Source organism: Abramis brama, assembly GCF_963993115.1.
Source record: "Abramis brama genome assembly, chromosome: 14".
Taxonomy (NCBI): domain Eukaryota; kingdom Metazoa; phylum Chordata; class Actinopteri; order Cypriniformes; family Leuciscidae; genus Abramis; species Abramis brama.
In genome coordinates, this window is record NC_139976.1 from 2,362,801 (window position 1) to 2,375,301 (window position 12,501).

The 12,501-nt window shown below is 36.9% G+C and overlaps 1 protein-coding gene across 1 annotated transcript; it reads right to left on the bottom strand.

The window, feature by feature from the left end:
- Nucleotides 1–488: 488 nt before the first annotated feature.
- On the bottom strand, nucleotides 489–11,337 carry fads6 (fatty acid desaturase 6). The gene is made up of 6 exons (XM_084134705.1): nucleotides 10,973–11,337; nucleotides 9,159–9,325; nucleotides 7,939–8,119; nucleotides 6,856–7,040; nucleotides 3,779–3,958; nucleotides 489–2,862 (listed from the first exon to the last, which is right to left on the bottom strand). Exons 1-6 carry the CDS (start codon nucleotides 11,178–11,180, stop codon nucleotides 2,713–2,715), a joined length of 1,071 nt encoding a protein of 356 aa, XP_083990831.1. The 5' UTR covers nucleotides 11,181–11,337; the 3' UTR covers nucleotides 489–2,712.
- Between the last annotated feature and the right edge of the window lie 1,164 nt (nucleotides 11,338–12,501).

Genomic DNA, 12,501 nt, shown 5'->3' on the forward strand with positions numbered 1-12,501 from the left:
ATGATCCACACCTGGAGAGCTTTCTTCTGTGAAAAAAAAAGACATTTAAATGTATTTACTTTTCACTAGCAGTTTATATAGTTATGTAAGATCCAAGCTCCAATAAATAAATAAAAAGTAACTTTTTTTTATAAGATTTGATAAGATCTATTTTATAGTTTATATTATTATAATATATCTAATACAAAATTCAAATGTAATTAAAATAAATAAGTTCCATTTGTATTTTTAAATTTAAATGTGTATATATATATAATATTTAAAAATACAAATCTACCTTATTTATTTATTATTATTATTTTGTACTCACCCTGATGGTCTTCCAATCCCATCTAACTTTGTATATCAGGAAACCTTTGTTCTATTTGTATATACAATGCATGTTTAAAGGGGACACACAATGAAACACCATAAAAGCAACTTGAAAGTCATCAGTGTGAGTTGTGTGCTTCATTCCGAGTGTTTTGAAGTCTCACACGAAAACAGTCGAATGTTCACTTCAGTTTATTTGGTCAGTGAAATCAGTGCAGCGCATCTTAAATGTTCATTTTAACATCCTCTCACACGCACATCTCAGTATCAGCATACACACTTACATTCATGTGCATTCACTACAAGCATGTCAAAAGTGAATGATTTTGGTTAAAATTACTCAATCATAAACACCCCCCCCCCCCAAAAAAAATAAAATAAATCAGTGCATAATTACTACTGTAATACTGTGAATATGATTATGTGTTTAGATCATTTTAATGCCACATATTCAATACAGCTACATGTCCTCAACTCTACTGTGGGCTTTGTTAATATTGTACTCAGATTATAGGATTGTTGTTAGCAAATTAGCAAAATATACCTTCGTTTGCCCAAAATTTTAAAAGCAGCATCACATTTTATATATAATGCATAATGCATTGCAAACTCTATTAGAATCAATTGTTTCCTCTGTGCATGACGTACAGAGTCGCGGCTTATTTGTGTGTCCGGTATAGAGAGGGTAACGTTTTATCCATCATTTAAGTGTTAATGGAGCTGTGTGTTGAAGCTGAGAGCTGTTGGGGGTCAAAGGTCGTGTTTACTGAGAGCTGTTGGGGGTCAAAGGTTGTGTGTGCTGAGAGCTGTTGGGGGTCAAAGGTTGTGTGTGCTGAGAGCTGTTGGGGTCAGTGGTCATGCGTGGTGAGAGCTGTTGGGGGTCAAAGGTCGTGTGTGCTGAGAGCTGTTGGGGTTAACAGTCATGTGTGGTGAGATCTGTTGGGGGGGTCAAAGGTCGTGTGTGGTGAGAGCTGTTGGGGGTCAAAGGTCATGTGTGGTGAGAGCTGTTGGGGGTCAAAGGTCGTGTGTGCTGAGAGCTGTTGGAGTTAACGGTCATGTGTGGTGAGATCTGTTGGGGGTCAAAGGTTGTGTGTGCTGAGAGCTGTTGGGGTTGGGGGTCAGAGGTCGTGTGTGCTGAGAGCTGTTGGGGGTCAGAGGTCGTGTGTGCTGAGAGTTGTTGGGGGTCAGAGGTCGTGTGTGCTGAGAGCTGTTGGAGTTAACGGTCATGTGTGGTGAGAGCTGTTGGGGGTCAAAGGTTGTGTGTGCTGAGAGCTGTTGAGGTCAGAGGTCATGTGTGCTGAGAGCTGTTGGGGTCAAAGGTTGTGTGTGCTGAGAGCTGTTGGGGGTCAAAGGTCGTGTGTGCTGAGAGCTGTTGGGGGTCAAAGGTCGTGTGTGCTGAGAGCTGTTGGAGTTAACGGTCATGTGTGCTGAGATCTGTTGGGGGTCAAAGGTTGTGTGTGCTGACAGCTGTTGAGGTCAGAGGTCGTGTGTGCTGAGAGCTGTTGGGGGTCAAAGGTCATGTGTGCTGAGAGCTGTTGAGGTCAGAGGTCATGTGTGCTGAGAGCTGTTGAGGTCAGAGGTCATGTGTGCTGAGAGCTGTTGGGGTCAAAGGTCGTGTGTGCTGAGAGCTGTTGGGGTCAAAGGTCATGTGTGCTGAGATCTGTTGGGGGTCAAAGGTTGTGTGTGCTGACAGCTGTTGAGGTCAGAGGTCGTGTGTGCTGAGAGCTGTTGGGGGTCAAAGGTCATGTGTGCTGAGAGCTGTTGAGGTCAGAGGTCATGTGTGCTGAGAGCTGTTGGGGTCAAAGGTCGTGTGTGCTGAGAGCTGTTGGGGGTCAAAGGTCGTGTGTGCTGAGAGTTGCAGTGCAGTATAATCACTGATCTGATGTCAGTGCATAATGCAATGATCTTTACATTCAGTAATGTCATTAAGTGAAGCGTTGTCTTAAGGGAAATCCTGCTTTCTTAATATGTTTATACTAAAGCTTCCTTTTTAAACGATGCTGCGAGTGACATCAACATGGAATCAAAACTGATCCCATTTTTCTTCCTTATTGCACATTCCTGATGTTTTCATGATTCATCAGTGCATTATTCTAAACCTACACACGTTTGTCTTCATAATGCTGTTTGATGCATATCTAAAACTACTTTCCATTTCTGCATTCAAGTCTCATCCTATTTTTTTTCTTCTTGAATACCCTGTTTAACTGTAATAAATATGTCACATTATGGAAGTAAGATGGGTTGTGATTGGTTGACTTCAGCTCTAATGCCTTCATGCACCAGTTAAATGTGGATATGATTTGGAAGCATTTGGAAACGCATGACGCTTGTCCATCATGTCAGTGTCCATGTTCTCTTTCCTCCTCCTCTTCATCCAGTCTTCCTCGTCTCCCTCGGTCACTGCACTCCCACGAGATCAGTGATGGGTGGAGCGAACACCATCAGCTCCTGATACTTGTGGAAGAAGAGACGCAGACGGGACACGTAACCGTCCTCCTGATATGGCAGCTTCTTCTCCTTCAGGAACTGAGACACGATGGGCTTCACCTGAGGCAGAACACACACACGCACACACGCACACACACACACACACACACACACACACGCACACACATTCATGATTACCGTTTATTTATCATCATATTTATTTACTAGATTATCCTTATTCATTAGTTTTTTCTTTGTAACTTGTTTGTCTTGTTTCTGTGTGTCTCGTTTGAGTAATTTTACTTATTAATTTAATCCGTTTTGGGAAATGTTTTCTTTATTTGTTTATGCTGCATTTTATTTTTAAATGTTATTTGAAAGTAAATAGTTAACACTATATATATATAAAGTATATATGTTATTAACATGTTAATGTTATATGTGTTATGTTATCTAAATTATTAATGAAATTATTCCTTTTTGTGAATTGTATTGTTACTTTGTGCCGCATTTTATTTTAATGTCAATATTAAATTAAATTATTAAATAAATCAGTACATTAAATTGTTTACTTATTATATATATTTATTTGGCATATTCATATCCATTAGTTTTTCCTTTTTAATTAATATTGTTTGATTACTGTTACATTATTAATTTATTCCTTTTTGTGAATTGTATTGTTACTGTATTTGTTTATGCTGCATCTTAATTAATCTTAATAACTGAATCTAATTAAAATATTACATTACAAGAAAATATATAATTTAATTATTTTAATTATATTAATATATTAATAATTACATCTTATTTTATTAAATTAAAATGCAGCATAAAATAAAAACAGTAACAATACAATACTGAAATAATTCAATAATATAAGCAATAATTAAAATAATTTAATTTAAGTATTATTTTAAATGACAATTATTTACATTATACATTTTTTATTACTTTCTTGGGGAGAAACACTGGGCTCCATGCCAGTATATATTGAGGCATGCATGTGTGTGTTTGTGTCAGTGTGAACACACACCTTCAGGCACATGTTGTCGGACAGGAATGGGAAGAGGTGATGCTCGACGTGGCAGCTGATGAGGGAATGGCCAAAGGTCCAGTCCAGCACTGGGTTTCGGGGAAGGTTCAGGACACCGTGGGTCATCTGGTAGATCCGCTTGGGACGGCTAGTGGCAGAAAACATTGGCAGTCCGATGTGCTGCAAAAGTAGAGACACGGAGAGCAACTTAAAGTGTAACTCTCGCCAAAATTGAACCTATAGCCTCTTTTTGTTAATCTACCCGAGTCAAACTTTCGTGTAAAAGCATAATTAGAATGGAAACGCCACTTTTAAGATTGACCGTATTTTCGTTTTAGGTCAAAATGCCTTTTGAATGGGAGTGATTGGGGCACTTCTATGATAGCATCAAAATCACTATTTTTAAAACACTAAGAAGACTCGACACAACATGAAACTGTGCTGGAAGTGTCACCAGGGGCTCTACACATTGAGAACAGTGTTTGTGTACACAGAGTTTACTAAAAAGAAAGGTTTTGTACGACTCACTTTATCAGTTAGTGTTTCCGGTGGCTGGAATTTTGTCAGTCAAAAGTAGTCGATCGCCGAATGCAACGTAACATGAGGAGAGTAAAGTTGGAAAGCTCCTAAAGCTTGTTTCCATATAAATTCACTGATAATTTTTTTATCTAAATTATCATGCTTTTCATTGAAATTACAAGTTCATGACATTTCCTCATATGGAGTCAAATGTCATTATGTTGCATTCGGAGATCGACTACTTTTGACTGACAATATTCCAGCCTCCGGAAACACTAACTGATAAAGTGAGTCGTACAAAACCTTTCTTTTTAGTAAACTCTGTGTACACAAACAGTGTTCTCAATGCTGGAGTTCATGTGTAGAGCCCCTGGTGATACTTCCAGCACAGTTTCATGTTGTGTCGAGCCTTCTTAGTGTTTTAAAAACAGCGATTTTGATGCTTTCATAGAAGTGCCCCATCCACTCCCATTCAAAAGGCATTTTGACCTAAAACGAAAATACGGTCAATCTTAAAAGTGGCGTTTCCATTCTAATTATGCTTTTACACGAAAGTTTGACTCGGGTAGATTAACAAAAAGAGGCTAAGTTCAATTTTGGCGAGAGTTACACTTTAATGAGGTCATATCATGGAAAACTGCAACTACAACATTATAACAATAACACGACCCTTTTAGCGATTCAGTGTTTAGCTTTAGTGTGTGTGTGATGTTTGAAGGGGCCACAGGCGCCACTGCCGCCACAGGGGCCCAAACTAGACAAAACGGACACCAGAACACAAGACAATAGCACATGAAGGCATTTATCACACACACACACACACACACACTGTAACACACACAGCATTCTGCACCACTACGAACCAGCAACAGCGATCTCACACACATCGAGGTCTCAGAACTGACGGCAGCACTTTAGAAAATACCTCAGCGGATCAGCGTAACACAGAAGTACATTCTCCCTTTGCTCTGCCTGGGAAAATCAAGCGTGAATGTACAAATGAACCCTGTGAACCGTGCAAGCATGCAGGAGAGGAGAACAAAGCTGCATTGAGCGGGTCTCGGGGGAAAGGATGGAGAGACACACAAAGAGAGGGATGGACAGATGCAGACTTTAGCTGAATAGCTCTGAGTATTCACACTCAGAATACTCTTATGAGAGAGAGAGACGACAGAGTAATGTAGTGCTGGAGAGTTACTGTACTGAGAGAGGCTTTCTGCTGTTAGTGGGTCATGTGACGCTGGTTACAACTCACGATCACAACCATACTAGATTAGATACACAACTTATGCATGCCGTGTGTAATTTATGTACCACTAGTATGCATAAACAATATATATTTTCTAAAAATGAGTGGTGACAATATATTTTCTTAAGATAAGTAGTATAAATTTAATTAATATTTTCTGAGCATGCACAGACAACTAGCATGCAAAAAACAACTATATTTTTTATATTTCTGAAGACAATTAGTGTAAAAAATATAATTTCATTTATATTTTCTGAGCATGCAAAAACAACCATTTTATTTTATATTTTTCTGAAGATAAGTAGCGTAAATAATGTAATTTATATTTTCTGAGCATGCATAAACAACTATAGCATGCAAAACCTACTATATTTGTATATTATAATTAGTGTAAGTGGTGTAAATAATTGAATTTATATTTTCTGAGCATGTATAAACAACTATAGCATGCAAATATATAATTTATATTTTCTGAGTATGCATAACAACTATATTTCTGAAGATAAGTGGAAAAAATTTTATTTATATTTTCTGAGCATGCAAAAACAACCATTTTTAAAATATTTTTCTTAAGATAAGTAGTATAAATTTATTTTCTGAGCATGCACAGACAACTAGCATGCAAAGAACAACTATATGTTTATATTTTCTGAAGAAAATTAGTGGAAAAAAATATAATATAATTTATATTTTCTAAACATGCAAAAACAACTATTTTTATATTTTCTGAAGGTAAGTGCTGTAAATAATTTAATTTATATTTTCTGAGCATGTATAAACAACTATAGCATGCAAATATATAATTTATATTTTCTGAGCATGCATAAACAACTATAGCATGCAAAATCTACTATATTTTTATATTTTCTGACGGTAATTAATTATAAAAATTAATAAGTGGTATAATTTAATTTATATTTTCTAAACAAGAAAAAAAATCTATTTTTATATTTATATTCTATATTCTATTATATTCTATTTTTATACATAAGTAATGAATTATTTAATTGATATTTTCTGAGCATGCAAAACCAACTATAGCATGCAAAAAGAGCTTTTCTGAAGATAAGTGGAGCAAATCATTTAATTAAAATATTGAAGATAAGCAGTGCTCGTCTGTTTAGAGTCATGATGCTGGGATGCTGTGGGTGGTTGTTAGGGTGTTGCTATAGGGCTGTTTTATTGTCAGTCAGATAAAACTGTAAGTCAGATAATTAAATAAAGTAGCAGCACTCCTGCATTTGAGCTATCATGCAGGTCGAGGTTTAACAATTTACATTAGCATTAGTTTTCTGCACGTATATCTCACCTGAAATATGTTGACGTGTATGTACGGCAGGGAGAACATGGCTCTACACAGAAGCATGACCAGCAGAGCAGAGCTGCACGACAGCCCTGACACACACCTGAGCAGGTAATACTGAGAGAAAAACCCCACACACACACACACCACGGTGCGCATGATCTGCAGCGGAGACTGACCCTTCAGCTGACCTGAAACACAAACACATGCACTCACTCACAGAAGGACAGAAGTGCTCAAATGGAGACGTTTGTAAATGTAAAGCAGCTCATTGTCCTACACTCTCAGAATAAAGGTACAAAAGCTGTCACTGGGGCAAACCCTTTCAAAAGCTTCCAATTTAGGCACTAATATGTGACCCTGGATCACAAAACCAGTCACGGGTATATCTATGGCAATATCCAACAATACATTGTATGGGCCAAAATTATCGATTTTTCTTTTATGCCAAAAATCATCAGGATATTAAGTAAAGATCATGTTCCATGAAGATATTTTGCAAATTTCCTACTGTAAATATATAAAACATGTATTTTTGTGAGTGAATGCAGCACAATCACCAACATAAATGTAGAACTTTAAAGGAGATTTTCTCAATGTTTCGATTTTTTTTCACCCTCAGATTCCAGATTTTCAATAGTTGTATCTCGACCAAATATTGTCCTATCATAACAAACCATACATCAATGGAAAGCTTATTTATTCAGCTTTCAGATGGTGAATAAATCTCAAATTCAAAATTTTTCCCCATGTGACTGGTTTTGTGTTCCAGGGTCACATATGTGCACTTTTGGTACCGATAGGTTCCTTTGTGTTACTGATATGCACTCTTTTGGTACTAAGGTGTACCTTTTGAAAGGATACCGGCCCAGTGACAACTTTTGTACCTTTATTCTGAGAGTGTATAGCAAAAAAAGTAATTTTCTGTCCTCACTGAGAGTAAAAATACAACAAAATCACTGCCAGTCAGAACATTTCTGATGTTTAAAGGAGGAGTTCTCCTACAAAATGAAAAGTCAGACATCATTTAGGAGCACAAAAGATTGATCTCTCCTCATCACAACTGATGGAAAAGCTGAGACCACTCACCGACGGCGACGACAGGTGTGATGATGGGGACGGCCAGCGGAGCGATGAACAGGTAGACGGATCGAGGAAGGAAAGGCATTTTCCATGTGCTGGAGTCTCCCAGGCCGATCACATTAGTGTGAGCGTGATGCATCTTCACATGAGCCTGAACCCCAGCCCGCGCCGAGAACGAGCCGCACACCTGAGAAGCATTTCAAAAGAAAAACTGTGCACCATTTCTAGGAGACTTATCACATGTAGATGAGTGCCATTGATCAGACTGAAGCTCTCTCGAACATCTCCAATCATGCTGGATTTGAATTTTTATCATTAAATTGTTCAGAAAGAAATTCATACTGGGTTTGGAACAAGTTGAGGGTGAGTAAATGAACTATCCCTTCAAATATTACATTTAAATACTGAGTAAAATAAATAATTTACATTATTAAATTTTAAATTTAGCATTTTTTTTGGCATATTATCTACAATTTTATCTTTATTTTAAACTTGTTTGACATTACTTTATTCTTTTTTGTGAATTGTACAGTTACTTTATTTGTTTAGGCTGCATTTTAATTTCATAATTTAATTAAAATATTTACATTATTTACATTTTATATTATATATCGTTTTTGGGCCACAGTGTGTGTGTGTGTGTGTGTGTACAGTCTGTTACCATGATCAGCATTATGACTCTTTTACATTCTTGAGAGGATGAAAACTGTAAATCAATCTAAATCCTGTTAATCTCAAAGTTAGTTCATGAAGAATTAATCAGTTAAATTCTTTCCATTCTTATGCAGTTTTCATGTTGCAGAGAATGAGCTGCACTAGAACATTTTGAACACCACTGGAAATGAAAAAGTACTGTGGGAGTATCATGATTCAGTGATAATATTAAATGGTAAATTTCAGATAATGTACCGTATCATGGTGCTTTGCAAGGATATATGTTGATTTATTTAATTTCTCCAGCAAACTCATTGTAAAAATGTCATAATCATCAGTATTTATTACTTCAATGCGCTCATTGTTTCTGCCTTAAATTATTAAATTGATTAAATTAATATATTTTTAGCTAACTGATTTTGTATATGTACATTTCTGAAATACATAACTCTGATAACAGATCACTGTAATGTGGACTCATGCACATTGCCACAAGCTGCTTTGAAACGATGTAAAGTGCTATACAAATAAATGGGAACTGAACTGAATCTATAGTGTGTATTGGATCTCACCTCGATGAAGAAGACGGCCCAGAAGTGAGCCCAGGCCGGAGACTCGCTGAGCGCCCCGTGACTGGCCAGGTGTGTCCCTTTAACAGTGATGACAGCGTGAGCAACTCCCATCATCAGCAAACCCAACAGGAAATACATCATCTGAGACGAACCCAACAACAGGAACCCTGCGGACACAAGAGCAGTGTCAGCGGAGTCGACTCGTGCCAAAGATATGACTTCATAATCACAGCTATGACACAGAAATCATGAGCCATTTATAGGTTAAATGCATATCAATGCTATTCATCAACAAGCAACTATTATGTATAATAAACATTGATATTAACACGTTTTTGGCAACACTTTACAATAGCGATCCATTTACACTCTAAAAAATGCTGGGTTGTTTCAACCCATGTGTGGGTCAAATATGGATTGGGTTTGTTCATATTTGACCCAAACATGGGTTGAAACAACCCAGCATTTTTTAGAGTGAATGGATCGCTATTGTAAAGTACATATTAAGTGCATATTGATATTAACATGTAATGATCCATTTACTAGTTTATCATCAATAACATGATAGTTTAATCTTTAACATGATTACTAAATGCTATAGTTTTAAGGTTTAAGGTTTATTTTAGTTTGTTCAAAGTTTCTGTTTACAATAGTTGATGCACTTTGAACTAACATGAACAAACCAACTTTTATTAACTAACAGTATTAAAGATTAACAAACGCTGTGAGAAATATATTGATCTTAGCTAATGCATTAAAAAATGAGAGCTTATTGGAAAGTGTTACATTTTTTTAATAAGTGTCGTGTAGTTTAGGCCTTGTTAAAATATTGTTTGTGTCATATTTAATTTTTGTTTTGCATCTTTTTATCTCATAATGAAGCAGTTTGACAGGAGCAGTGCCATCGGTTTCTCCCTGAAAGACGAGTCACTGTGAAGGAAACTGGATCTTCCCTATGGGAGAGGAGGACACAAACCCAACCGGTCGCCATGACAACGACCCCACAGGAGCCAGTGTCTGAAAGGTTATAAAGCTTTATCCAAAGTGAATGAACCTTTGGCACAAAACCGAAGCATTTTAAACTTCTGCTGAGTTTCTGTGTCATTTCTAAAGCGAAGATAACCCAATAACCATCTGACACACTGTCACACCCTGAGACTGCAGACTAAACAATTCATTTCAAAACACTCCCTATTAATGACATTACACACCTTCGTACTCTCAGAACAGGCTTTTTATACACACAATTAAATGTTATGATACACCCAAACACACACTTTAATGGGTGAATGACAAAAAAAACAACAACAACAACAACAAAAAAAAAAAAACATTTACAAAACAAAACAAAAATATTTTTAAATACTTAGATTAAATTATATTTGTAATACATAAATAAATATTTTGCATTCAAATTAAAATAATAAATCAATTATATTTTGCTTATTTTTACACTGTAAAAAATGACATGATCAATAAGTTATGACAAATAAATTGTACCAAAAAAATCATTGCATTGTGACATTTTTATTCACTTCATTCTTATTTCTCACTAAATAATTATAAATTAAAAATTAAATCACCAAACAAACAATACAAATAGGTTACTACTTTACTATTTAAACAATATATCATTTCCCTCCACACATCACAGTCATTCGATTTTGTTGCATCACAGCAATGAGCATTTAAATGGGAAATGTGGTTAATTGTCATTGAATGACACAATGCACTTCAAAATAACGTTAGTTTGTTAGTTTCACGAGATTCAGATCCAGAAGTGTCTCTCATAGGTTGGTTGTGTTTATCATTACCTGCAGGTAAACTGATGAAGGCTGCGGTGAGGATGGTGCAGTCGACCCCCCTCCTCTCCCACCAGCTGCTCGCGCGCACACTCTCCTGTACGAGCCGCGCGAGCTCCATCATCAGCGTCTCGCGCTCCGCGTCCGCGCACTCATCATCCCGGGCCGCGGGGCCGCGCAGGCCGCCGCTCTCGCTCCTCTTCTCGGGAATGTTCTTCATGATCGCGCTAGTGCTCAGACTCAGAGACGCATGGCTCGCGTACCCGCTTACCGTCCCGTCCCGTCCCGTCCTGTCCCGTCCGCGAAACAAGGTAGTGAGGGACTTTACTGCTGACTGCGCTAGAAACAGACCCCCTCTCTCCCTCTCTCCCTCTCTCTCTCTCTCTCTCTCTCTCGTTCCCACGGCGATGCCTTTGGCAGGAGTGTCCTCAAAAGGGCTGCAAGAAAACAAGAACACACTAAAGCACTGCGCGCGCGCGCGCGCACACACACACACAACCCTACCCATCACAGAACACTTTAAACACATTTTTACATTTTTATTCTGTAATTCTGTATGATTTATAATCTGTTTCCCTCACGAGGATATAAAAAAAGTACATATAAATCTAAATTTACTGGTAGGCCTATTACTTTCCTTGTGGGGACATAAAGTAGGGAATATCAGGTACTGTATACACACACACACACATTAGGTTTCCATGTTTTATAGGACATAATCATTTTTATACTGTACAAACTGCATATATTATATCCCCTTAACCTACCCATCACAGATTCCTATGCATTTTTACATTTTCAAAAAACATAATTTAGTTTGATTTATAAGCTGTTTTCCTCATAGGGACTAAAAATGTTCCCACAAGGACAAAAAATTCTGGTATTATAGGGGACGTTGTGTCCTGAACACACAGATAACACAGCTATAGAATAAACTGGCTCTCTTATCTGTGGACTCGCTCATGTATTTACAAACCCTGTTCTTCCTCCTCTCTCTCTTTTACTTTACTTGGCAGAAGACAAAAGAAAGGTTGAAGCAAAATAATAGAGGGTCAGAGCAACAAAAAAAAAAAAAAAAAAAAAAAAAAAGAAAGAAAGAAAGAAAGAAAGAAAGAAAGAAAAGCAGGAAGGATGTGAGCGATTCTATACAGTACACTGAACGCAAACAATGTTAAAATACAAACAAACATCAAATAACTCAAACACAGTTCACAATGGTAATAATGACAAGTTTATTTAATTAACATTGTAACACAACTATCCACAATTTGTCACTGAAAATATTGGCATTTGGCTTCCCTGAAAATTAGTCTGGTTCATATTTCTTTTGATTTTATAGGCTGAAATATGACCTGGCATAGTCAGGGACAATCATGAAATACTAAAAGACAATTATATTTCCAGTATCATAAAAAATGCAAGACTTCAAAAGAGTACAAGCAAAAACAAAACAATCATGAAACATAATGCAAAACAAATGAATGTCTTGCTTTAAATCCCTCATCCTCTTATTTCGCAAAGATAGAGGTTGCTTTTTTTAA